Raw genomic sequence first — 26,296 nt, forward strand, 5'->3', positions numbered from 1 at the left:
TAGTGACTGCCACCTTTAAAGTTCATAAAAAAGCAGGCAGCACAGCGGTGCAGCGATTTGCACTTTTGCTTCATAGCGAAAAGGTACTGGGCTTGAATCCACAAGCTGGCTGTTCCCTTTCTACATGGAGTTTACATATTCTCCCTGGTTATCTTTCTCCCACAGTCCAAAAACGTAAATGTTGGGTCAATTGGTGAGTTTAAACTGGCCATAGATATCTTTATGAATGTGAATGGTTGTCTGTTTTGTGTTAGTCCTGTTTTAGTGTAATAGGCTGATGACTCTACACCTTTATTGCTTCCGTGGGATTTAGAAGCGTAGCAGCCTAGTGCAGCTAATCAAATGCACTTTGTTAATTTATGATCAACTGTAACCAGTGTTGGGAAGGTTACTTTTAAAATGTATTCCACTACAGATTACAGAATACATGCCCCAAAATGTATTTCGTAATGTATTCCGTTACGTTACTCAATGAGAGTAACGTATTCTGAATACTTTGGATTACTTAATATATTATCATGCTTTTTACAACTGCATGAATGTTCTGTTGCTGTGTGATTTATTACTATTACTGAAGGTCCGCGGCTCCGAACCGTAGTAAAGGGACCTCTGGCTAATACGTGGGTTCCGTGTCGGGCTCGTAGCCGAAAAATAGAGACAGAGAGAGGCGTTGAAAGGCTGCTCCAACGGAACTTATTGTTTTCGGAGGAAAACACGAACACAGTGTACAGTCGAGTCTTAATAGCTTACTTACAACTGGGCTCGTCAGGCACTAGGGTTGCCAACTCCCTGAAAAATAAATAAGGGACACCTCGTGGCCAGGGCCGGGCGACCCAATTGTCTTCACCCTTCCCAGTGTGGTGAATTTTCTAGCTCTTTTTTTGTGTGTGAAATTATTTTTTTAACCATTTGACTTGAATTTGATTTAAGTAGATGTGTATTCTTTGTGATATGAACACATGTGAAACAAATGATCATTTAGCCATTTATTTTTAGCTCAAAATGACAACATTAACACAGTAAAACAGGTCTCTTTCTTAAACAGAAGCCTGTCATGCTTAACTTTTGAGAATATAAGTAAATCTTTCTTTAAAAGAACTCTGTCCTGCTTAACTTAAAATAATAGAAAACAATAGAAAGAAAAACATTCTTGTAACAGTGCACATTTAGTGCATTTAGTACAATTGGCTTCAGTTGAGGTATTATTTCAGCTTTTCTAATGCTAATCAGCTGCTCCTGTTTGTAAACCCACTTGCTCCCATGATTACGCATCTTAACTCATCATCATTATTCATCTATGTATTACTTTTATGTATTAGTCATCTATTTGTTGTAATCATCTATTCTTGCAGTTGTTTATTACACAAAATAAATTATATTATCACACTTCTGGCCACATAGCGCTGATATTCACTGCACATGCCCATATTAACTTTTTCCAGCCAGGTGTTTTCCTTTTCCCATTCTTCCCTTTCTCTGAGGGGAACAAACATTGCTGCTCTAATGCTGGGCTCACACTGTGCGGTTTTAGGCCCATTTTGAGCCGATTTTGGCCTTCATCGTGCATCGTGTAGTATACGTGGGGTAACGAGAAGTGATTAACACCTCACGACCAGCTCCCGATCATCAATCGCTCGTGAGGGTCTCACCACAGCCGCTCACACTGCTCGCGCGCAAACACGTAAACGTTGGTGTAAAAGATGGAGCAGCACGGCTGTGCAGCGTGTGATCTGGACACAAGCGATGGAGGCACAACTTGTAGAACTTTGGAAAGCTCATCCGAGCCTTTTCGATGTGGCATCACAAAATTATCACGACCACAACAACCGTGAAAATAGTTGGATTTACACTGTTGCTCAGTCACAGCTGCCCGATCAATGTTTTTCATTAGCAATTTAGCAAAGTTGATGGTGGTGGTGTGTGTGTCTGTGTGAGTGTAAGACGGAGAGAGAGAGCGCGACAGATTTTCTGTTATAACCTTCATTTTATGGAGGCACAGTGTGAGCACTCAGGTCGCATCAGAGCATCGGGCGGTATAGTGTGAGACCTGCATCGTGACCTATGAACGTCTAACCCCTGCGAGTCAATCGTGCAGTTTGAGCAGGAGCTGAATAACGTGACTGAAAAAAATTGCACAGTGTCTGCCCAGCTTTAGGTTTACTGTCGTCCGAGACTTGCACCGCAGTGTCTGCGTTTGTTTCCCTGTTGGCCATGCTTCTTGTTGTGGTCATTTGTTGTCTTCCGGTATTTTCTCCGTAAGCGACCTTTCCTCGACCAATGAGATGAGTGGTAATCTGAATTGTCATACTCGTAAGTGTGCTGTCAGCTCATTGGTCACAAAGCAGGAGAGGGGCTGGGAATTATGTTTTCAAACAAAGCGTTAATTCCATTAAAAGTTATAGACTACTTTTGATTCTCACTGTATTACGGGACAAAGTGCGTCCCTTATTAGCTCAATACGGGACGTGTACTTTTGTTTCGAAATACGGGACGATTCCGTTTTTTAAGGGACGGTTGGCAACCCTATCAGGCACTCTTCTTGGCTGCAGTGGTTATTATTGTTTCTGCTCGGTGACAGCTCGTACTTTTCCACTCACATTTTTCTCCCTCCTCGCGCTCACAGACACATAACGGGTATGGCAGTCCATTCTCCCTGCAGCACGGACTACACTGCCATAAGGCCATAGCTGGACTGGCCATCGGGCATACCGGGCATTTGCCCGGTGGGCCGCTGGCGATTTTTTGTTTTTATGGGCCGATCGATTTTTAAAAATTTTTTTTTTGAAAGGGTATAAATAATGAAAGGTGTTGGATTGGCCAATTGGTCATGATCGACTCTGGCCTGGATGAATTACAGCCGAGGAGGTCGGATGTACCCTCCCCCTTGTTTAGCAATCTTATAGACGAACTAAAGAGAATGGAGAACAAAAAAAGGAAAGGAGGTGCAGAAAAAATTAGGGCCAAAAAGAAACAAGCCCTTCAGGCAGACGCTGCCAAATGTGTAAAAATAACTGAATTGTTTGGCGGAAGCTATGGAATAGCTTCCACAGATTTAGCAACATCAGCAAGTGGTGGAGGCCAGCAGGTGGATAAGGGAAAGGGGAGGCAAGAGGGGGAGAGACCATAGGCGGCCGCCGGTCATAGTGGCAGAGGAACTAAGCTTCAGGTAAGAAGTTATGACCTGCTGTCTATCTGTGTCAGATATAAACCAAGTTTAGTTGTAGTTTGTTTTCGTTGTGCTGACTTTTTACAGTCGCTTAGAATAACTGGTACTGCGTACTAGCTAGCATGACGGAGTTTATATACTGCTGGGCGGGTGCTATGAAGTTACTGATTGTAAATTTTATTTTATGCTTAAGTTTAGTTTCTCAAACTCCTCAAAATCTTAACAAATTGTGCCAATCCTTACATGTTGCACCAGGCTGATTTATCATCTAAAGTGGAGAAGTCTGTGACAGAGGAGACAGAAGAGCAGCAGAGAGAGATGGAGCAAGAGAGAGAAATAAAAGAGCAGGAGAGAGAGATGGAGATGGAGAGGCAAGACAAGGCAAGGCAAGGCAAATTTATTTGTATAGCACAATTCAACAACAAGGTGATTCAAAGTGCTTTACAGAGACATTAGAAACAAAAACAAATAAAAAGCATGATTTAAAATTGATTAAAACACGCAAACAAACAAACTAACTAAACACTCACATTCACACCTGTTCGCGCGATCTGAACCCTTATCGTAAGGGGAGCTACCAGTCCTTCTGTGGACGAGCTACTTTCTATTTTAAATTCCCTGAATTTAAAATACTCTCTAGACCCAGTCTAGACCCAGCTGGGGAGCTACCTAGAGAGATGACTTTATGTCATCCATGAGGGATGCATTTGACATATGTTTCACATATTATAGCCCAACAAGTTACTTATAGCAATTTAAATACGAGCAATCAGTTTTTGGCAAATACCGGAAATCACTTTTTGGCAGACAATCACTTTTTGGCACAACACCGGCTATTGCAGTTAGTAATACAACAGCTTCTTGCCATTTTTTGTGTTTCTTTTTATCGCTGTGTAACTGAGTTCAGTTGAAAGCCTGCATGCGCTACTACCTCTTGCCACAAGTTCCCAGAATCCTTTGCGGTTTTACCCCTGAATGACGTCACATTTTTGGTGGGCCGGTCTCTAGTCAAAATGCCCAGGCCGATTTTTTGTCCCAGTCCAGCCCTGCATAAGGCTACATTCTTTAGGCCTATTAGCTTAGCACAACAACAACAACAACAAAAAAGCGCTCTCTCACCCAGGAAACACACAGTCGCAGAGAGAGCGCGTCACCATGGCAACCGTAACGCTGCCGCCTGGAACAACAGAACATAGCTGTCAAACAAAACCCAAACAGTCCTGACCCGCCACAATATGAAACAGGAAAATACCACCGTGTAATCCATTTATTTCAACAAAGTAACTGTATTCTAAATACCACCTTTTTAAACGGTAACTGTAACGGAATACAGTTACTCATATTTTGTATTTTAAATACGTAACGGCGGTACATGTATTCCGTTACTCCCCAACCCTGACTGTAACCATCTCTTAATGCAATTAAAATTTGTGTAAGTAAAAAACCTTGAAGTTAGGTCAAAAGGACAATGGCATTTACTCACTGATTTCTGAGCAAACAAGTGGGTACACAAAGTCATCAGATTCACAAAACATGCACACCAATTTATTTTGTTCGTACTGTATCACCATGCATACGAATCAGAATCATTGTAAACCAACAGACATGTGCAATCAACACTAAAGGAAGAAAGTAGGGAAAAAATCTGACTAAAACTGGACCTTCCAACTGAGCTTTCCAAAATGTTTCCACTGGAGGGAACAGTTTAAAAAGAAAAAAAGGCTGTGGCTGAAATAATATAAATTTTAATAATAGTGTTTCTTCTGAGATACTCACTGACTGGCTCAAGTAAAAAAAAGTTAAAAAGGGGGAGGGCAAGGAGAACAGAGATGCACGATTTACACACTGTTTGTTAATGTGGCCCAGTGAAAAGAAAAGAATCAAGGTGTTGCAATGGCCCAGTCGAACTTGATTAAAATTCTGTGGTGGGACCTGAAGAGAGCTGTGCATGAATAAATCTCAATGAACTGAGGTACAATTGCAAAGAAGAGCAGGCCAAGATTCCTCCAAAGTGCTGAAGCTGGTTAAACAAGCTATTAAATTATGGGGTATACACAGGCTTGAATGGTCCATATGACAAAGACATACCAAAGGAAAGTGAGTTCATGAGACAACTGAAAGTAAAATCAAAGTAATTATGCATAAATGCTAAAGTGAATGCAAAGGTTGAAGGCTCAAACTTTTATGTATAGTGAAAACAGACAATGGGATATAGATTTAGACTGTATATTAGCGTCTTGGTCTGAAAAGAGGTGCCTTACACCTGTATTGTTTCTAATGATCTACAGCCATCGACTCTTCTGGCTGTATAAAGAAAAAAAGATGCAGAGAGTGCAAACATCTGCCAAGGTAGTTCACTCTGGGCAGTATTTACCCCATATATCATTCCCCATGTAGCCGTAAGTTGTCAATTCAAACAATGGCAGTGAGAAACTTGGGTTTAAAAAGCTGTGTATTGGATTTTTATCACTTTGACTTTCAGATCAATTCTTTGACCTTGAAGGAGAAGCCAGAGGTCAATTTTCGACTAATAAATTGTTAAGTTGACCTTGAAGACCGTGGTGGATGTAAACCAAATTTGAACTCATTGTTAACATGACCCCACTCTACACCCCTACAAAGTTTTATCTGAATTCATTCAAACCTTTTAGAGCTATCACTAACCAAGCAACATGTTTAAGCATGCAAACGCTACCAAAACCATAACCTCCTTAGTTAAGGTATCAATCCTAAGAAAACTCAAAAAATGGCCGACAATTAGAGGCAGCTGTCACATCTTTCAGCCCAGAAGTTTTACACTTGGTATAGATTATTACTAGTTATATTATTTTCTTTCTGTTTGCTATTGTTAATAAAGGAAATTAATTGAAGAAATCAGGCCCCTTGCTGCCTGTATGAGAAACATGGATGGCGACTGGGCTATTGGTACTGGTTTTAAGTAAATATTCCTTTTTGAGATAACATTGTCGGATTTTCCTTCTCCAGCCTAATAATCTCATTGACACACTGTGAACTATAAAGACACATCTCCTGGATGCACTGGTACGCATCTTCAGTGATGTATCCTAGGGTCATCAGGTGTTTTGGGTCTCACAACATCATACACCCTCGCCCAGGCGACCCAGCCGGGTGTGATCAGGCCCCGACTTGCGTACCAGTAGCTACCCACGGATCAGCCCTCTTGATCCACAGCCACCTTGTGGCTTTCTCTGCCGCTTCACTCACAGCCTGGATGGCCCTCTTCTTGGCTGCCCCAGCCACGCCCAGCCGGCCTAGGACTTTGCAGAGTGATCGTCCTGCAAAGCCCCTACAACCCACTTCTATGGATTCATAGAAAGTCTTCCAGCCCCCTCCCCTGCACTCCTGCACTAGTTCCTGGTACTTTCCTCGTTTCCTTTCATTGGCCTCCTCAATCCGCTCTTCCCAGGGCACTGTGAGTTCCAGCATGATCAGCTGTTTTGAGGCCTCAGAAATAATTATCATGTCTGGCCGGAGTGATGTTTTTGCAATGTTCTGAGGGAACTTTAGTTGTTTACCCAGGTCAGCCTGTAGCTGCCAATCAAAGGCTGTGTTGAGGAGGCCAGTTGTCAAATGTGGGCGCACCTGGGCTTTCTCTCCAGCCTTAATAAAAGAGATTGCCTTCCTCAGAGCCTGATGATGCTTGCTGGTGCTGATTGCTGAGGCAATCTTTTCAGCAACTACTCTGAGCACCTGGTCGTGCCGCCAACGATACCGACCATCGGCCAGGGCCCTTGGGCAGCTGCTAAGGAGGTGTTCTAGGGTCCCTCTTCCAGAGCACAGGGGACAGGCAGGTGTCTCGCTCTTTCCCCACAGATGGAGGTTTGCTGGGCTTAGCAGAGTGTCGTATACTGCCGAATCGGATCCGGTGGAAGTCTGCCTGCATGATGTTTGCCCAGGTGACCTTGCGCTGCAAGGTGCTCTCCCACCTTGTCCATGCTCCCTGCCGCTTGAGGCCTACAGCTCTACTTACTCGCTCCTCCTCCACACCTGCTCGGACCTCTTTCTGGAGTAGCTGGTGTCTCTCCTTTCCCTGTGCCCTGCTGACCTGGGCCTTTGGGAAGTACCCCAAGCCTGCTCTCCCTGTTGCTAAGACCCCCATCAGTGTTTTCTGCCTTAGGCGTGACTCCGCCACCTCAACTGCCTTCTCAGCCTTCCACTTTCTTCCTGTCCTTACCTCAATACCTGCTGATGCCACCTTGCAGTCTTTAGAATCTCTGTACTGTAGGGCTTCTCGTGTGCGAGCCACCTTGAACTCTTCTGTGAGACCACTGAAGGGTAGCTGCACGCTGTTGCTTGCCCCATACAAGGCAGCGCTGGTGAGACTGCGGGGAAGTCCCAGCCACTTACGAAGAAAGCCACTGATCTTTCTTTCAAGGGATTCCACAGTAGTTATTGGAACTGTATAGACAAGCAAGGGCCACAGGATTCGGGGCAGGATGGAATGCTGGTAGATCCAGGCTTTAAATCTTCCAGGCAGGCCAGACTTATCCACCTTAATGAGCCACACTCCCAGCTCCTCATTTGCCTTCTGAATAGCAGTAGTCTTTCAGGCTGGAGTCAAAGAGTTTCCCCAAGCTCTTAACTGGTTGTTCCGTTATGGATGGAATAATGGTTCCTGAAATTGAGAACCGGAACTTGTCCGTCACCTTGCCCTTCTTCTTGAAATGAAATGAACACACACAATATCGACTTAAATACACGCCATACCATACAGTGCTGAAATGATTCAAAGCAGTGCAAGCATTTAGACAATTAAAACTGTAATTGATGGTGCATGGTTCACAGCGCATAACTACAATCAGTGCCCACCATCACATTATGAAAGTGATGAATTGTTATTTGTATTCATTATTTATGATGAATACTGATTGTACTTTAATCACATTTTTCATGGTGATTGTTGTTGTGAGCGATTTATGATGCAGATCTGCAACATAATTAAAGCGGCTTTTCTGTGTATTACGTAAAGTTATAAATAGTGTAAGTAAAATCAAATAACTCAAGGTGGGTTTGAAATGTAAACACTAATTGAACTATTGAACTATCTGTCCTAGTCACACAGCATACTGCACACACTTTGTATTGTTACTGGACCAGATCTCCAGATAATTGACTGAGCAGGACTCTAAACACCTAAGATGTGTATCAGGCTGCTAAAAGGAGAGAAAGGGAGAGGGTGATCAAAACAAAGGGTTGAGAAAAGGATGGATGGACTTCCTTTTGGGAGCATGTAAGATGAAGATTGATGTGGTGGCCTTTTGTTTATTTTTTTCAACAGTTCTTTGTGGCCTGGCTTCTGGACAGTGGAGGTCTGTATCACCAGGCTACAGAGTCAGTGGTGTTTATTTACGCTTTGAACACTGTGGAGACCTCAAAATCCCCAGAAAGGCTTTGAACGCTAGCCTTTCTTGTTTGTGTACAACTTAAAGGAACCATGGCATTAATTTTGCAGTCAAGTGCCACTAAATCCAACCATGAGCAACACAAATGCACACATACACAGGGCACCTTCTGCCTTCCTCTCAAGGGTTGAAATGTAATTTGAAACTGCACTGTAAGCTACTTAATCAAACCATTTGCTTGAGTACTCTGCTGTAACCTGTCATTTCACTTTACCAATGTAACATTTGCCAACCCTGTCCATCATGCTTAATGTTTAAATCTAATGTGATGGTCCCATGCAACACATGCTACATGATTCTTATTCGAGACACATTCTAAAGTCAAAGGTGGATGTCTGCTGTGTGCCAGAGGTAGCACTGATAGATGGACTGCCTGGTGTGACCTGATTCCTAAAAGCAACGTCCAGGACTGTGTGCCCTGCAAATTTCAGTAGTATTTGCTTCAAACTGGAGCAATCTAGATAAGGTATTTGTTAGTTGGGGGGGTGGGGGTCATGCAAAGTTGCATCTAGTGTGTGTAAATAGAGGAGCATATTTTAAAGCACTGGCTTCACTTTTCAGACCTGAAAGGTAGATACATCTTTTATACTGTCTTTGATTATTACCCAATCTTTAGGCTTTATGTTTAGACAAACATCCATGCATTATGCTGGTAAACACAAACATGAATGTGTTATGGTCCCACTCCTCTCGTTTGGAGTTTTTTTCGTTTTTCTTTCCCTCTTCTTTCCTTCTGTCCTTGTACTCTCAGGTGGAGCACTGGGCCAGGTTTTCCTGGACACCCTCCTTTTTGGCAAAATTTGTGTTCCTGGGCTTCAGCCATCGTACATGTTGGTAACCCTGGAAATTAAGTCTTGCAGTATTTAAGAACTGGCTGGTACTGTCATTTCTTGCTATGTCGCCTCACGGTGGGCATCAGGCTTGCCGTTGTAAACACTGTTTCCTTGTGTGTGTTTGGTCAGTAATCCTGCTTTTATGCATTTCTCCTGTTGAAAGCTGAACAACAGCTGAAAAAAGCTCCTCTGTTTCTCTTTACCTAAGGATCACAAGCTCCTTTCACTGGTACACTTACCCGCTTCACTCAAGCCGGTAACCTTTTTTGCACACCTGTCAGGCTGCTGCTTCATCTTTTTTTAGGACTCCCTTGGCCATCTGCATACTCACCCTCCTTCAACTGCAAAAGAGAACCAAGTAAGAACTGAATGGAAACTATCTAACTAATATCAAACTATCAAGAGCAATTGGTCATACTCGTCTGAACCTTAATCAATCCATGTTTTCCTCTCCTGCAGAAATCCCTGACCAGCTGCAGTAGGACCTGATTTACATTAGTATGTTATTCCTGCCTTTGCTGAGCCCTGGGCGCTTTGCTGTTTTGCAATAGATGATCTGAGTCCTGCTTTTTAGTCCTTGCTCCTGTTCATTATGAGAAACTGCAGCCAACAAGGTCTCAAATTAATTCATATAAAAGCTAAAGACACAGTGTAATGCCTAAAAAAAGAACAATAATGCTTCATGAGCAGTTAAAGTTTGAGTATTATCATCAAGAACTTTGAACATATATAAAACATATATTTTATCTTACAATGCATAAAATCTCTGTCTGTGTGTCTGTCAGGAGACAAGCAACCAACTTGCCACACAGGTACATCTTAGGCCCCTGAGCGTTTGTATCTATAGCAGATATCATGAGACCATGACATTGCCAAGCAGCCAACTAGCAACACACTAAAATGACCCATTTTTAGCATTGTGCACCTGTGATACCTCATAAAAGTGTGCTATTTTAATTTTTTACAGTAACTTTTAATTATATCCACAGGAGTTGAAGTAGGCATGATATAATATAATGTCATGACATTGCCTGGCAGCCACCTGGCAACTAGCTTAAATTACCCATTTTTAGCAAACAACCATCACTCCTATTTTTGATTAAGTTTTGTCAGTGTGAATAACTAAATCAGTTTCCTAAAGGCACCAACAATATTGTGGGATGGGCTAGTACTCGCTTCCAAAATCTGCACTTCCAAGTACATAAATCTATATGCTGAATTTGGTGTGATGCAATGAAATGCTCAAGAGTAAAAAAGAAATTGGCCTTGAAATTTTTGAGAAAACATGTTTTGTATTTTGATCTGATTTTGGTTTGGGTCAGCTCCACATGTTTTCTCTGCTTTTCTTACCTCATAGAAAGGGTTGTTCAGTCTTGTTCCTGCAATATTACTTTTCAAACTCTGCAGAGTACATTAACATCAGTCATTGTACTGAATATAATCCATTTACTGTAAATAAGCTTCAGACAGCCAAGTTTTCTTCACAAAGTTAAACAGCTTGTTCACACTGTTCACACCCAAACCCGTAATAACAACACGTGATGTGTGCATATATGTGTGCGGGAGCCTCTATATCTGGCTTTTTCCATATCACTGAAATCCCTTAAGCATTATGTTTATGTTTTCATGTACAGTACGCATATGTGTGGTGGTGCATTTGTGCATTTCTGTGTGAAAGTTAATTAATTCCCAGGACAGGAACACTCAGGGTTTACCCAATTATACATTTTATAATTGGGGTCTCCATGCTCTGTGCATGCAAAAACCTCAGCTGGGTACCAACGATGATGCTTCCATGAGCGTAGCGGTGGAGGCAGAAATAAACTGTTCAACAGATCAACAGTCCAGTCTTTCTTTTTACAACAGTGGATTAGTGTGCCATATTTACAGAACAGATTGGCTGGCCCAATTAAAGAAAAACCAGAACAAAAAGATAATTTCTCGAGAAAGAAGGAAAAATAATGTATATGTCCAACTTAAAGTGTATAATCCTAAACTAAATCAAACTAATAAATAAACACCTGGGCTAAACCCTCTTTAGCTAGGGCTCCCGGCAATAAAGTCACTGCGATCTGCTAAAATCATCATCAGACACACAAGAGTCTTCAAGAGCTGCTGCAACTTTTAACTATATAGTCAGCAGCAGCATAAATATATTCAGCAATGTCTGTGCTCTTTAACTTTTTGCAATCAACACATCCATCAATATCAAACAACATTTCCCCTACTTCATACCACACTTGGAATGTTCCCTTCCTGGAATTTCTCCCTGAAAGAGATCCAAAAACACCTGGACTGGTTTTTCAGTTCATACGTTTAATCTGCGCGGAGGCTAGCTGCAGTCAGGAGGAGAGGTGAGAAACAAATGAATCGTATACAAATCTTAAAACCATCACTTGCAATCAAACTAGCTTCATGACTTTAGAGCAATTGTGCCAGCAATCAGAAAAGAATCACTAGCCTATTACATTAGGCCTAACACTAAGGCTACGTTCACACTGCAGGCGAAAGCGCATCAAATCCGATTTTTTTGACCCTATGCGACCCATATACGATCATGGTATGACAGTGTGAACAGCACAAATCCGATATTTTCACATCCGATCTGGGTCACTTTCGTATGTGGTACTGAATCCGATACATATCCGATGTTTTAGAAACAGAAGCACCTCTATTGATTCACTAAATGGAAAAGCCAGATGGTCCCTTGTGTGAATGGCTCCTGAGAAATATTAAGATGTGTTCCTTTTGTATTCTGCTCCATGTGAGACGAGCCTATGGGAGAAACAGTTGGGAGTGAGCAGTTGAAGCTTGTTTGGCCTCCAGTTGACAAAGCAGGGATCTTAGCAGGTCAGGTGGAAAACAGCAGGGAAGATAAGCCCTTGTCTCCTGGGATGGGTTTACCTGCAGAGAGAAGGACTAAATTTGGACCCACCCTGGGAATTTCACGCTGTGATGCTCGGGATGTCTTGGGGGTTTTATTTTTTTTTTTACCTTGGAGACAATTATGTACGCATTCAACTGCAGAAGACACAGTTGATATAATCATAGAATCAAGGTTAGCAGCCTGTAAAATTCAAAGCCAGGTAAGATGTGATTGCCATCTTCTAGAGGAAAATAAGAGCACGTTCATCTGTGAGGTAACATTTACCAAGAAAGAGACATGAGTTCCATCTGCTGGCCAAAGATGGAGAAACACCAAGTAGTAACAGGCATAATCGAACACAAACGGACTGTATGCACGCTGAGGTTTAACAACATTATTTAAATATCTAAATATACATTTGATTCAGTCTCTACCATAACCATTTATTAAAACTTGTATAAACATTGTTCTTTTTAAGGGGTTGACACTTTAAAATCAAAGAAATGTGTACAGTAAGATGCTGACAGCTTGCTTACAGCAAAAAGTAATGCTATTCTGTACTGAGTAAAATTTAAGCTCCAAAGTATAATCCTATGAGCTATTTGGTTAAAACTGAGCAGCTATTATTTTGGTGTTCCTACTGTAATCTCAATAAATGGTTAATTGCTGTAAAATATAAATGAATAGCATGTCTTATGTAACCTGAATTCTTGTCTTTTATGAACTATGACAAGACTCAAGTGTTAACCATCATGCCCTATTCTAACTACACCTTCCCACTGTTATTGGTCACACAGTCACTGGAAACCATAACACATTCTCATAAAAATGTAAAAATGCAAAATAATTGACTATAGCAATCAAACCTTTTAAGTAATTGAATTGAGTGGAGGAGAAATCATTCCCATGAGTCTTAGTATCACCAAAGAAAAAATAGTTATACTGTAAAAATTGATTTCCTTACAGTGTTCAGACATACTAATAAAGAACTATACATTAGTGCATGGACAACTTTTACACATAAATTGTTATTTGAAAAAAAGTTTTGATTATGCTGAACATTTTACAAATGATATACTAGAAATGTTTCTCAGTCTGACCGCATTTTGAATGCATCCATGTTTGCATTATCTGAGTGAGAGGAGTTCTGAGTGCAGATGCAGTCATTCACTCGTCATGAATCTTGACAGAAAGAACTTGATGTGTGCTGTGTGTAGAGGAATGTTAACAAGCAGAGCTCCTGCTGATAAAGTGAAGCTGACATCCATGCAGTGGCCACTCAAGTGAAAGTAAGGAATATTAATAAAGTGGCCTCTGTCATTTTTTTTGTTTTTCTGTTGTCTCATATCATTTTTAGTTTTTGCGTAAAACGTGTATGTACACTGTGTAAAATAGCTTGACAGGACAGATTTTAGTCTGTGTAGATTTTGTTGAAAGTAGCCCTCCTGCAGTCTACGCAGCTGCCTCCACAGCACCCTGACCTGTCTCCGTCTGAACCCACAGGGCCTCTTCCAAGCTGTACACACATCCATCCGCACATCCACAGTGTACAGTGTTAATTGTTGCTTAAGTTTGGAAGACTGCTGGCTTTGTTCCCAGCTCAGCCTGGGCGGGTGGGGTATGAGCCAATGAGTGGTGAAAAAACAGACAGGATTGGGGGGTGGGGGTGTTGTTACAGCCTGTGCTGTTTCTTCCTGCCACAGTGTCCAGCACATTCACCCTGTGACCTACAGCCACAGAGAGAAATGGAGGGGACCAGGATAAAGAAAAGGGGAAATAACAAGATGGATAAGAGAGATGATGAAGTGGTGTTCCTTCGGAGGCAGATCGGACTGCTGCCTGCCGTGTCCTTCATCATTGGGACTGTGGTGGGCAGTGGGATTTTCATTGCACCGAAAGGAGTCCTGATGAACAGTGGCAGCGTGGGGTTATCTCTGCTGGTGTGGGTGCTATGTGGTGTCCTTTCTCTCTTTGGTAAGATGAATGACATTTCAGTTGATGTCTGCTTTTGTTCTACCTTTTTCCTGCTATTGTTCTTTGCACTTAAGTGTCAAATATGAGAAACAATGTGTTTTATGAGTAAATAGTGGTAAATGGGGCAGCCATTGAACTGGTGGACAGTTATAAGTATTTGGGGGTTGTTCTTGATAAGACTCTGTCCTTTGAGTCACATCTTGCTGCTACAGTGAAAAAGGTTCAACAAAGACTGTACTTTTTAAGGAGGTTGAGAGGTTTTAATGTTTCATCTGAAATGATGACTCTTTCTTATAAAGGTTTTATTGAATCTGTTTTAACCTTCTGTATCATTGCTTGGTACGGTAATATGTCCCTGAATAAAAAGACCAGACTTAACAACCTGGTTAAAGTGTCTGGCAAGATTTCAGGGAGGTCTCAGGTCCAGCTTGTGGACTTTTATAACAGGCAGGTGCTGAGGAAGGCAAGCTCTGTCCTGTTGTGTTCAGATCATCCTCTCTTTAATGATTTTCAACTGCTTCCATCAGGTCGTCGTTATAAAGTGCCTGCAGTGAAGACAAAGAGACATAGACTGTCTTTTGTACCTAGTGCTATTATCATAGTTAATAACACTAAACCATAAGTGTTGTTGCCATTGCACATTGCACTTTTTTGATGAAAAATCTAGGTTGTTTTATCAGGCTTATATTATATTATCTTGGTGAGTGTATGTGATGTGTTGGTTGTCTGTTTGTTTGTTTGTACGGACATACTGCAAATCAATTTCCCGTTAGGGACAATACAGTGACCATTGACCACCTAATCATAAAAGCCTAAACATTCACATTCTTTCTCTCACACAGCGCCTAAGCTACGACCTTGGCTCCCTGTTTATCTGCTCCTGCTGAGATGGGGCAGAAAACCTCTCCAGTATGTTCTGTTCTCTTCTAATCAGACAGATAAGGCGATGACTTTCTGCGAACAGTATTTCTTATAACTCAGCAGTATAATGCATCATGAAACAATATCATTCATTCACAATAAATCAGCAGTCTAATGTAATGCAAATCAGTTTAACAAATGCAATAGTTATCACCTTCTTCTAATTCAGGAGAATAATGCAAACTAAAACTACATAATAATTCACAATCTTTAATTAGGGTCTAACATGGCATAAAATAATATTATAATCCCACAATAGTAAAAAGCTAGATTTATGTTGGTGTCATGATTGCACAAGTGGACAGCCCAGTTCAGTCCTGGAAAGAGACACAAATCCATTTAGGGTTGCATCAAGAATGGCATGTGGTGCATGAAAAACCTGCCAAATCAAACATGTGGAGCTACCTGCAGCACTGTCAGTCTCGGTCGTTGTGTCCTTGGGCAAGACACTTCACCCGTTGCCTACTGGTGGTGGTCAGAGGGCCCGGTGGCGCCAGTGTCCGGCAGCCTCGCCTCTGTCAGTGCGCCCCAGGGTGGCTGTGGCTACAATGTAGCTTGCCATCACCAGTGTGTGAATGTGTGTGTGAATGGGTGGATGACTGGATGTGTAAAGCGCTTTGGGGTCCTTAGGGACTAGTAAAGTGCTATACAAATACAGGGAGTGCAGAATTATTAGGTAAATGAGTATTTTGTCCACATCATCCTCTTCATGCATGTTGTCTTACTCCAAGCTGTATAGGCTCGAAAGCCTACACCAATTAAGCATATTAGGTGATGTGCATCTCTGTAATGAGAAGGGGTGTGGTCTAATGACATCAACACCCTATATCAGGTGTGCATAATTATTAGGCAACGTCCTTTCCTTTGGCAAAATGGGTCAAAAGAAGGACTTGACGGGCTCAGAAAAGTCAAAAATAGTGAGATATCTTGCAGAGGGATGCAGCAGTCTCAAAATTGCAAAGCTTCTGAAGCGTGATCATCGAACAATCAAGCGTTTCATTCAAAATAGTCAACAGGGTCGCAAGAAGCGTGTGGAAAAACCAAGGTGCAAAATAACTGCCCATGAACTGAGAAAAGTCAAGCGTGCAGCTGCCAAGATGCCACTTGCCACCAGTTTGGCCATATTTCAGAGCTGCAACATCACTGGAGTGCCCAAAAGCACAAGGTGTGCAATACTCAGAGACATGGCCAAGGTAAGAAAGGCTGAAAGACGACCACCACTGAACAAGACACACAAGCTGAAACGTCAAGACTGGGCCAAGAAATATCTCAAGACTGGTTTTTCTAAGGTTTTATGGACTGATGAAATGAGAGTGAGTCTTGATGGGCCAGATGGATGGGCCCGTGGCTGGATTGGTAAAGGGCAGAGAGCTCCAGTCCGACTCAGACGCCAGCAAGGTGGAGGTGGAGTACTGGTTTGGGCTGGTATCATCAAAGATGAGCTTGTGGGGCCTTTTCGGGTTGAGGATGGAGTCAAGCTCAACTCCCAGTCCTACTGCCAGTTTCTGGAAGACACCTTCTTCAAGCAGTGGTACAGGAAGAAGTCTGCATCCTTCAAGAAAAACATGATTTCCATGCAGGACAATGCTCCATCACACGCGTCCAAGTACTCCACAGCGTGGCTGGCAAGAAAGGGTATAAAAGAAGAAAAACTAATGACATGGCCTCCTTGTTCACCTGATCTGAACCCCATTGAGAACCTGTGGTCCATCATCAAATGTGAGATTTACAAGGAGGGAAAACAGTACACCTCTCTGAACAGTGTCTGGGAGGCTGTGGTTGCTGCTGCACGCAATGTTGATGGTGAACAGATCAAAACACTGACAGAATCCATGGATGGCAGGCTTTTGAGTGTCCTTGCAAAGAAAGGTGGCTATATTGGTCGCTGATTTGTTTTTGTTTTGTTTTTGAATGTCAGAAATGTATATTTGTGAATGTGGAGATGTTATATTGGTGTCACTGGTAAAAATAAATAATTGAAATGGGTATATATCTGTTTTTTGTTAAGTTGCCTAATAATTATGCACAGTAATAGTCACCTGCACACACAGATATCCCCCTAAAATAGCTAAAACTAAAAACTACTTCCAAAAACATTCAGCTTTGATATTAATGAGTTTTTTGGGTTCATTGAGAACATGGTTGTTGTTCAATAATAAAATTATTCCTCAAAAATACAACTTGCGTAATAATTCTGCACTCCCTGTACAGGCCATTTACCTTTTTTTTCACTGTTGTAAATAAGGGGAAGCTGAAAGTAGCTTTTAAAACTACTTAAAAGACATTCTAAAAATTTTGCCATTTAATAATTATAAAGTAAAAGTCATACTCTTATTTCTCCAAAACTCTGCTCTGCCTCTGGCCTATTAGGAGCCCTCTGTTATGCAGAACTGGGCACCACTTTTACAAAATCAGGGGGTCACTACACATACCTGCTGGAGACTTTGGGGCCTCTGCCTGCCTTCCTACGACTCTGGAATGAGTTTTTATTCATCAGGTATGGTTTTTACTGGTTCTAAAAAAAAATTTAACTGCCTCAAACATAATACTCACAAAGATATTGTCCACCTCTAGGCCATCTGTTGCGTCTTATGTCTCCCTTGCCTTTGGTCATTATGTGGTGGAGCCATTCTTCACACCCTGTGCTGCTCCCATAGTGCTCATCAGACTTGTCAGTATCCTTGGAGTGAGTGAGTGCTTTTATAACTCATCTGTGTCTGGAGCACTTTATGTGTAGAACAACACATATCTTTAACCAGTTCTTTGTCTTTGTGTCACTTCAGCGTTTGTCGTAGCCGTCAATTGCTGGAGTGTGAACATGGCCTTTCGCACTCAAGTCGCCTTGACTTTCATTAAGATGTTTGCCCTGGCCCTCATCATCGTCCCAGGGTTCATTGCACTGGCCAAAGGTGAGAGCACCTAATTGTTAAACCTAAGACAGAGTTGGTATTCAGCTCATTTATTCTCTCTGTCTTTGCAGGGAAGACAGAAAATTTCCAGAATGGTTTCGAGGTTGATTTGTTAACACTGGATAAGTTGCCACTGGCCTTCTATAGCGGCCTCTATGCCTATGGTGGATGGTAAGTGTACAGTGGTTTGAGGATCAGTGCAAATTCAATGTATTTTACTGTGTATCACACGGTATTCAAAACTCTTTCCCCCAGTAATAGTGAAAAGAACCATAAATTACATGACAATGTATGTACTGTAACTAACAATCAAAGCTTTATGTCTGAGTCTTGGCTTTCTCTTTTCCTCTAGGTTTAATTTGAACTTTATCACAGAAGAAGTCACAAACCCTAATAGGTATTTTAGCATGAAACATCTGCTATAGTCTGTCGTTTTTTTTGAAAACCAAGTTGCCTCCTGCTGTTATATCTCTCTGTGTGTATCCCGCTTTATCAGAAACATGCCACTGGCAATAATCTTGTCCATTGTGACAGTGACAGTCTTTTATGTGCTTGTTAATGTGGCCTACTACACCATGATGACTCCCGCTGAGGTGCTTCTGTCAGATGCTGTGGCTGTGGTCAGTTCTATTTCTTGCTTTATGTATCATTAAAAAAAAGGAAAAACTAGAGTAAATGTGGTATGTCACTGTTGGTCTGATCTGCTGTTTGTGCCTCTGCAGACATTTGCCAACCGTGCTTTTCAGGGGTTGGCTCCTGTGATCCCCGTTCTTGTTGCCATATCTTGCCTTGGAGCACTTCACGGTGGCTTCTTTGGGGCACCTAGGTAATCTGAGGACCATAAAGGTTTAGTATTGTCATTTTTTTTGTGTGTGTGCCTGAATTCTAATGAGAGCTCTGTGTTGCAGGATGCTGTTTGTGGGAGCCAGGGAAGGCCACTGGCCAGCCATCTTTTCCATGATTCACATCCGCAGACACACACCTTTACCTGCTGTGTTGTTCCTGGTAAACTACTTTTAAAACAGCTGAAGCAATCTAAACAAATAAATAGATGACTTATTCTATTTATTATGTTGCATTATTAAAATTGAGAATACGCAGTAAAACAATTATAACATTTTATTTGTATTAAGTTTATCCATGTCATATGAATAATAACAATAGGATCCAGGCACAGGATAAAGAGGCTGGTTGAAAATGGGAAACACAAAGCCTTAATCCAGATCTAAAGGAATGAGGGGTTGCACAGGGTCTGACAAAGAGATATAATGTGATACTCTTAAAATAGTGGCTTCATAACTATCTTGCTTGTGTCCCTGTGTCCCTTTAGTACCCCTTGGTAATTTTCATGTTAATCACTGGAGAGATTTACCAGCTCCTCAACTTTGCATCCTTTTCACGCTGGTTCTTCATCGCCTTGGTAACCTTGGGGATGCTCATACATCGATATCGTTTTCCTCTCCATCCAAGACCTTTTAAGGTTAGCATACTGAACTCAAAAAAACCTCCCTTTATCTTACTGCTGCACACTACGCTGACCAACTTGTTTTATTTGTTGTAATGTGAAGGTGCCCTTGGTCATTGGAATCACCTTCACAATGGTCTCCTTCTTCATTGTGGGTCTGTCTCTTTACTCTGACCCCTGGAACACAGGACAAGGTTGTGCTCTAACACTGACTGGTGTCCCAGTTTACTATGTTACTGTCTACCGCTTTCGTTTGCCCCGTAGATGCAGGCGCATATTTGGTAAGTTGTACCAATATTCTTCTTCAGAATGTATTAACATGATAGTTTTCGTCATGGGACTGAATTTAGTGGCTCTATTTTTAATATTAAACATAGGCATCTTTGGTAGTGTCAAATGATCATATATGCCTGCTTGTTTTTGTTAAGAAGGAAGAGGATGAGTGAAATCGAGAAACTCAGTTGCTTGTAGTGAACAAACTAATTCTGACTTTCCTCAATTCTCCCAGACTACTGCAGCAAACAGCTACAGATCCTTCTAGAAGTGGCTCAACAGGAAGTCCAGACTTACTGAAGACCCAAGAGGCATCCTGCATTCTACTTGCAGACTACACGGATACTACCTGGACAAAACATTAAGAAGACATTTTTAACAGTTTAAACAAATGTTTCATTTTGTACTACTTTTATATAAAGAGCCACGTGTTTAGAGAAACTAACTGCATCAATTATGCAAGTATGTAGTGTTTATACCAGAGACCTTACAAAGAAAGTACTTAAAGTTTCAAAGATGCACTCAAAATGTTCATTTTGAAACGTTAGTTAAAATGACATTTTTGAACAGACAACCTATGATAGTTTAAACCTTTATTGAAATATAAACAGAAATAAGCAGTCTTGCTACACAGTTTTTCAAATAAAATACGCTATGTGCAAAAAGGTTCATTGCTGTATTGAAGAATATTTCAGGGTGTAGAAATTACGCCTTGTCTCTACATTAAATTTGATCTGAGCAAGACAAAAGATCAAAGTTTGCTTATACCCAAAAACATAAGTAAAAAATCTTCATGTTATATGAGGCACCAACACATTGATTGTTGTCTTAGAAACACAGAGTTTAGTCAGGTACAAGGTCTGAAAACTGCTAGAAACCACAACATTTCACTCTTGCATACACAAGGACAATTACTGTGAGAATTTATGAAGTCATGTGATAAAGAAAGTCCTACAGTTAAATAAAGAAACAGTCCTGTTCCTGTTAGTGCTATTTGTCAAGGCCTATTACTAGCAATCCTCCATCACAATCTATTATTCTAAGTCAGCTCTAAGACGCTGACTCAAACTGCAGTGAAGCATCTTGAAAATATATCCTTTAAAATTTGTGTAGAAGCTAAATTATATATTAAAATGTGCAAATCAATTTGGTGTGGGCCTAATCATGTAGTGTTTACACAAAGAAAAAAAAAGGAAAAAGAAACAGGTGACACTGCTTAGCCATAGAATGTGTTTCGGCCCTCTGGCTATTTCAACTGAGGGATGAACTCAGACCAGCTGATGTTCGCCATACCAAGGTCGTCATCATCCAGACCAGAGAAGCTAACATCCAACAATAAATCGCTCAGGCTGTCGTTCATGGTATCCAAGACGAGGCCCTCTGTGATTGAGCGATTGGCTGTTGTGGAACTGCCTCCCTGCAGAAGCTCTCTGGAGCAGCTACTTTTGAGGCATTCGGTGGGCGACTCTGCTGGTCCGGTCACTCTGGAGGGAGCAGATGTGAGCAGCTCTCTTGGGGAGTTAAACAGAGGCAAGTCTTTAAAGGGAGTGCTGCCGAAGCTGAAGGTGGTGTAGTCGTGTTGTTGAGTATCTGTGGGACCACCTGGTGTACGAATAGGGCTCAAGTGTAGAATATCTTGGCTTCCTTTGTCTACCGGGGTCACTTTAAAAGACGCAACATAAGAAGGTGGCTTGCTGGGGGTGGATGAGGTCAAATGGCTTCTACTTTTTATCGGGGTTTTGAATGAGAACTCCCTATCTGGGCTTTCCTGCCCATGCTTGTCTTCATCCAGCTCAATATGTGGATTGTCCTGGAATGTTGAAGCATCGGAGGCTACGCCAGAGTCAAAGAAATTACTTTCGTGGCAGAGGAGAACAGGCTCTTCATTCACAGAGAGAACCAAACACTGTTTGCGCCGTGAGCTGCTGGCTTGTCTCTTTGGAGGAGCTTTGGGGGTCTCGCATTTAATTGGAACACATACCAGCTCCTCCTTCACTTCTACCTTAAAGTCCGTATTCTTCTGAGGAGATATCATCACAGCTGGGGAATCACTTTGTGTCACCTGTCAGACATGCAACCATTCCCATTAAAATCTTAGTGGTATGGGTGAAGTTCATACTCATCTCTATGCACATAATGTTGTCAATGTAAACTCTAGGGAGTTCCAAGAAATACTTGTTTTGAAAAGCAGTTTGCAACTTGCATAGCTTATGAAGTAAAACAACAACAACAACACATTTTAAAAAGCTGAAATATATGAGAAATTCATTACCTTCGGTGCTATGCGGACTCTCTTTGTTCCTCGTGAATTGTTCCCCTTCTGCTGGGAGCAGGGCGGAGGAAAAGGGGTAGAAGTGGATGGCAGGTAGACAGAAGGAGTGACGGGGAGCTGTATGGGCACCAAGTATGAATCGGTTCGAGGCAGAAGAGGTTTCATCTTTCTCTCTGAACACAGAAAACACATCAACATTGCACTACACATTTCCAAACTAAACAGCAGTTTGCCAACCTCTGATCTTTCTCAAGTCTCAAATTTATAAAACAACTCATACATTTCTTTTAACTCACCAGAGCTAGTTGGTGTTTTTCTTGCATCTGGAAGTGTCCTCTTTTGGTGCTGTGAAAAGTAAGATGAGACAGAAATTATATCAGTTAGGAGCCTTACTGTGCTGCCACCTAACAACAATAACTTGGCGTTCTGTCCAAAATTTGGCCCTTCATAGCCGACCCTACATCTTTACTGATATGAGAGGAATAAAAGCTTTATGATTGTATGGATACCAGACATTAGGAGAAACAAGTGCTCTTAAAGCACATTAGCCTTTCAGACTGACTTCAGCCTCTCTGCTTCCCTGCTGCTCTCGTCTCCTCCTGCAACAAAAACAGGTGTAGCTACACTCTGTGGGTCTGAAAGTCTGGTGACAAATAGATTCATGAACGTTCTGATTTTTCTGAGGTTGTGACTTGAAGATGGCTCCTGAAGAACTAAAAGAAAAGAAAAAGAAAGGGGCTAAATCAGTCTTACTTGATTAGCCAGTAAAAGCATTGGCACAGGAACAGTGGCAGTCACTGGATCACAGCCCGGCTACAGAGAGAGATGTGAAGTGAGATTAGGGGGAAAATAAGATGAAAAACAATATGAGGAATCTCAAAACACTCTCAAGGTGTCAGCCATGAAAAAAACAATTGAAAAACAAGGATCCAAGCAAAATCATTATATAAACACAAGGTAAAACAATAAGCATTTAACAAGCATTCTTGCAACAAAACATTCAGGCCAAGTACCACAAATGTTCCCAGATATCACCGATGTAAAAGCAACGAGTCAGCTGCACTCACCTTGTACACATGATCAAGTGTGAGGCATCGATTGGCTTCAGGTCGGATAGTCCAGAAAGACATTTTACCATCTGGAGACGTTTCACGAATGAACATGTCATGCACAGAGAGGTTATGGCGGATGGAATTCTGCAATTATAAATGAAAAAGTATTTGAAAACTGCTGCTTGCTGCAGAGCTGTGAACATATCACACTTTCAGCAGCTCTGAAGTACCTTCCAGCCTGGTTTGGCCACATCTCTATAGTAAGGGAAGTTGTCCTCAATCCACATGTAAATCTCGTTTAGGGTCATCCTCCTGTTCTTTCTGCTATTGATAGCAAACTGGATCATGGCCATGTAGGAGTATGGTGGCCTCTCTGAAATGGGTTGCTGAGGAGCTTCTGCACTGGTATGTGTATTGTGTGCCTATATGACAAAAAACAAACAAACAACAGTCAATAAATCTGACAGTGTAACTATTTTCTGTAATCAGACTACTATTGCTGTCATTATAAATCACAGTCATGACCAATTGGTTACGAAAGGGTGTTTAGGGAACATGTAGCAACATGTCTGGGGTTAATGTTGCCTTCAGACAAGTTTGTGTCGGCACATAAAGGGCAAGGGGAAAAAAGCAGTTAACAAGAAAAAGCTCTGAACCTCAAAAGTCTGTAGTAAAGGGTTCTGGTTCTCCTTGCTGCTGAGCTGCTTTGTAGAATTTGGCTCCAAGGCACATGTGCTCATCCTACCAAGGCTGTCATCTAAAGGACTGTAATTGACATCCTTATTCCCTAGTATCAGACAGAGGAAAAACAAGCACTAAATTCCACACTTATACTTTAAGTATTATCCTAAACATTAATAAAAGAAATTTTTTTCCGTACATGGTTTAATTTCAGTTAGAAGTTTGTCACCTGGGAAACTGCGTGTAGTTTCAGCTTTGACTTTATGTCCTTCTGTACTCCTTGTAGCAGCCGCTTCAGCAGCAGACTGAGGATCAGCTCCATAGTCCCACTTGTTGCCACTCCCACTCAGAAGAATGAACTTGTTTGGGCCCTGGGCACCACACTCATTGCCTTTAGCTGTGAGGTCCCCAATAACACTTTGAAGATCTGCTGTTTCGGGAAAGTATACCAACCGAGTATCAGACTTGGATGGATGGTCCATGATGCGGATACCACCAGGAAAGCTCTGAACAGCAGCTGGTATTGACGGATCTTTGGAGCCTGATTCTCCAGGCTGTGAATCCGTCGCATTTTGATGAAAAGGCAGTTTTCTTCTTTTGAGAATCCGGGGTCTCGTCGGGCTCCGTCTCATGGTCAGATCATTGAAATGTGCCAAGTTGTTCAGAGGTATTCTGCACAAAAAACACAAACGAGCCTGAACAACGGAGATTAACTGTTACAACAAGAGTTAACAGTAACGGTAACGTTTAGCTGGGAGATGGAAATTATCAAGTCAGTTACTGGCGTTAGCCATCAAGTCCGTTCACAGCAATTCAGTCTAGATCAACTCGGAAAACTCACCGATTTAGCTCAAATACTGATCATAATAAATCGTACACTAAACGGGTTAAATGTCATCTAAGTAAAACCAAGTCCGCACCTTTTTTCTTTTCTTTTATATCTTGAACTCCTCACTTAAGCGGCTGATTTTCTTCAGTTAGTGATGTTTCCGGACGATTTCAAGCTTCTCGAACAACAGACGTTAGCTAATGTTTTTAACCTTCTGGGTTTGTTCAAAATCACAATCCTTTCAGCTTGTTCGTTGCAAAAAGTGTCCACCAATAAATTAGGTGTGTAATTTTTATTATTTTTATGGGGGGTTGTTGCTATTTTTACTGCATAAAGTTTTTAACTAACATCAGTTCTTTTCATAAATATAAAATAGTCATTCCTTTTTTTCTTTTACATTTTAACCTTTAAGAAAACAGTTTGTTTGTACAATGTACTTGTTGGAAGACAACCTCAAAACTCACCATTTCATTTATTCGCATGCTACTGGATTTTCTTGTATTATTAATGGTAGAGTCTGGGACATGAAATCGATTAACAGCAACATCGATTATTATGAATTGTTATTTTTGTGCATGGAAAGCAAACCAGATAAAACTCCCACTCAGCTTATTCGTGGCAAAATGGCCACCTTTTGTTTAGGTTTATAAAATACTATCAAATTAATATATATATATATATATATATATATATATATATATATTTATTTTTTCCACTTTGACCGACTTGATTTTTTAAATTAGCATCAGTTCTGGTCATGAAAACCAAAATTTCATTCAAATTCCGAATTTCAACCCTTTCAATACCAGTTAGATCACATAACTGTAATGATCTACAAAAAGATAAAATAATAAAATGACTATTTTCCCCAAATAATACATACAATCTGATTTCTTTTTCCCCCCATGATTGCAGTTAGATGTATATCAGTAATTAACAGTATCAATGATTATATAGTCATCATACTTTTTTTTTTTTTGCACAGAAAAGCAGAAAAACTCCCACTCAGCATGTTCATGGCCAAAAGTGGCCACCTCCTGTTTACATTTAGAAAATGCTATAAAATGAATATATGTTAAAACAATTTCCATTTGATTTTTCAAACTGGCATCAGTCCTTGCCATAAAAACCAAACTTTTATTCTGATTCCCCCCCCAGTGGCTGAGGTCACCAGCATGCGTCCCAGCTTTTCCAGGATCATTAGGTTTTAGACTCCACCAACTCCTGTGAAGTGGTTTCTAAGGGACAAAGACATTGTATTTCAAGACATCCAGGAGACTATAGAAAAAAGCCAGCACCCAGCAGCTAGTTTTCCTTCAGCAACTCAAGGTGCCAACATCCTGTCTAGGTCATCCACACTATTCAATTGTGCAGACCAGGTTTGCTTCTTGCTTCAGGCTTCCTCTATTCCCCATCACTGACTGCTGGTTCCCTGTGTGTTGTTGTCAAAATAAGCCCATTCCTCCGTTGCTTTGGGATGTGGGATATTGGCATCGTAGTTTTGGTGAAGGAAAAAGACAGACAACAAAATCTTTGCCTGTTGCAACTGGACAAGCTGGTTTTTCCTTCACTCAGTTGCCAGCCCTTCTTGCCAGAAAAAATTGATCTGGAAGGTGTTAGGCTTACTTGTAG

The 26,296-nt window shown here is 41.3% G+C and overlaps 2 protein-coding genes and 1 pseudogene across 6 annotated transcripts; 1 reads left to right on the forward strand and 2 right to left on the reverse strand.

The window, feature by feature from the left end:
• Nucleotides 1-6,301: 6,301 nt before the first annotated feature.
• LOC147310190 (uncharacterized) lies at nucleotides 6,302-9,412 on the reverse strand (annotated as a pseudogene).
• Nucleotides 9,413-13,971: 4,559 nt separating this feature from the next.
• LOC147310191 (cystine/glutamate transporter) lies at nucleotides 13,972-20,499 on the forward strand. Its single transcript, XM_086268739.1, has 12 exons — nucleotides 13,972-14,262; nucleotides 17,554-17,680; nucleotides 17,758-17,873; nucleotides 17,967-18,092; nucleotides 18,164-18,263; nucleotides 18,445-18,489; nucleotides 18,589-18,712; nucleotides 18,815-18,918; nucleotides 19,001-19,097; nucleotides 19,423-19,572; nucleotides 19,661-19,838; nucleotides 20,066-20,499. Exons 1-12 carry the CDS (start codon nucleotides 14,034-14,036, stop codon nucleotides 20,128-20,130), a joined length of 1,461 nt encoding a protein of 486 aa, XP_086124865.1. The 5' UTR covers nucleotides 13,972-14,033; the 3' UTR covers nucleotides 20,131-20,499.
• LOC147310192 (forkhead box protein M1-like) lies at nucleotides 20,409-24,891 on the reverse strand. Of its 5 annotated transcripts, none has more exons than XM_086268735.1 (9): nucleotides 24,756-24,891; nucleotides 24,065-24,507; nucleotides 23,811-23,941; nucleotides 23,385-23,576; nucleotides 23,170-23,298; nucleotides 22,856-22,915; nucleotides 22,399-22,447; nucleotides 22,103-22,275; nucleotides 20,409-21,892 (listed from the first exon to the last, which is right to left on the reverse strand). In XM_086268735.1, exons 2-9 carry the CDS (start codon nucleotides 24,465-24,467, stop codon nucleotides 21,077-21,079), a joined length of 1,953 nt encoding a protein of 650 aa, XP_086124861.1. In that variant the 5' UTR covers nucleotides 24,468-24,507; nucleotides 24,756-24,891; the 3' UTR covers nucleotides 20,409-21,076. The 5 variants fall into 5 exon arrangements, with proteins under 5 accessions (XP_086124861.1, XP_086124859.1, XP_086124860.1 ...); XM_086268733.1 differs by having other exon boundaries at nucleotides 24,035-24,507; XM_086268734.1 differs by having other exon boundaries at nucleotides 24,035-24,507; nucleotides 24,677-24,796.
• Between the last annotated feature and the right edge of the window lie 1,405 nt (nucleotides 24,892-26,296).

The sequence above is a fragment of the Aulonocara sp. 'chitande type north' Nkhata Bay genome, linkage group LG17 (assembly GCF_057382095.1).
Source record: "Aulonocara sp. 'chitande type north' Nkhata Bay isolate Kocher_YH1m ecotype deep benthic linkage group LG17, A_spYH_male_GT1.1, whole genome shotgun sequence".
In the NCBI taxonomy this organism is placed as follows: domain Eukaryota; kingdom Metazoa; phylum Chordata; class Actinopteri; order Cichliformes; family Cichlidae; genus Aulonocara; species Aulonocara sp. 'chitande type north' Nkhata Bay.

Coding starts and splice junctions, on each gene's coding strand:
- LOC147310191 (XM_086268739.1), top strand. CDS start 14,034: ATGGAGGGGACCAGGATAAAGAAAAGGGGAAATAACAAGATGGATAAG. Junction 18,264..18,444: donor CTCTATGCCTATGGTGGATG/GTAAGTGTACAG, acceptor CTTTTCCTCTAG/GTTTAATTTGAACTTTATCA. Junction 18,713..18,814: donor TGTCAGATGCTGTGGCTGTG/GTCAGTTCTATT, acceptor GTGCCTCTGCAG/ACATTTGCCAACCGTGCTTT.
- LOC147310192 (XM_086268733.1), bottom strand. CDS start 24,467: ATGAGACGGAGCCCGACGAGACCCCGGATTCTCAAAAGAAGAAAACTG. Junction 23,942..24,034: donor TCTAACTGAAATTAAACCAT/GTACGGAAAAAA, acceptor GTCTGATACTAG/GGAATAAGGATGTCAATTAC. Junction 23,577..23,810: donor CTTTACTACAGACTTTTGAG/GTTCAGAGCTTT, acceptor TTTGTCATATAG/GCACACAATACACATACCAG.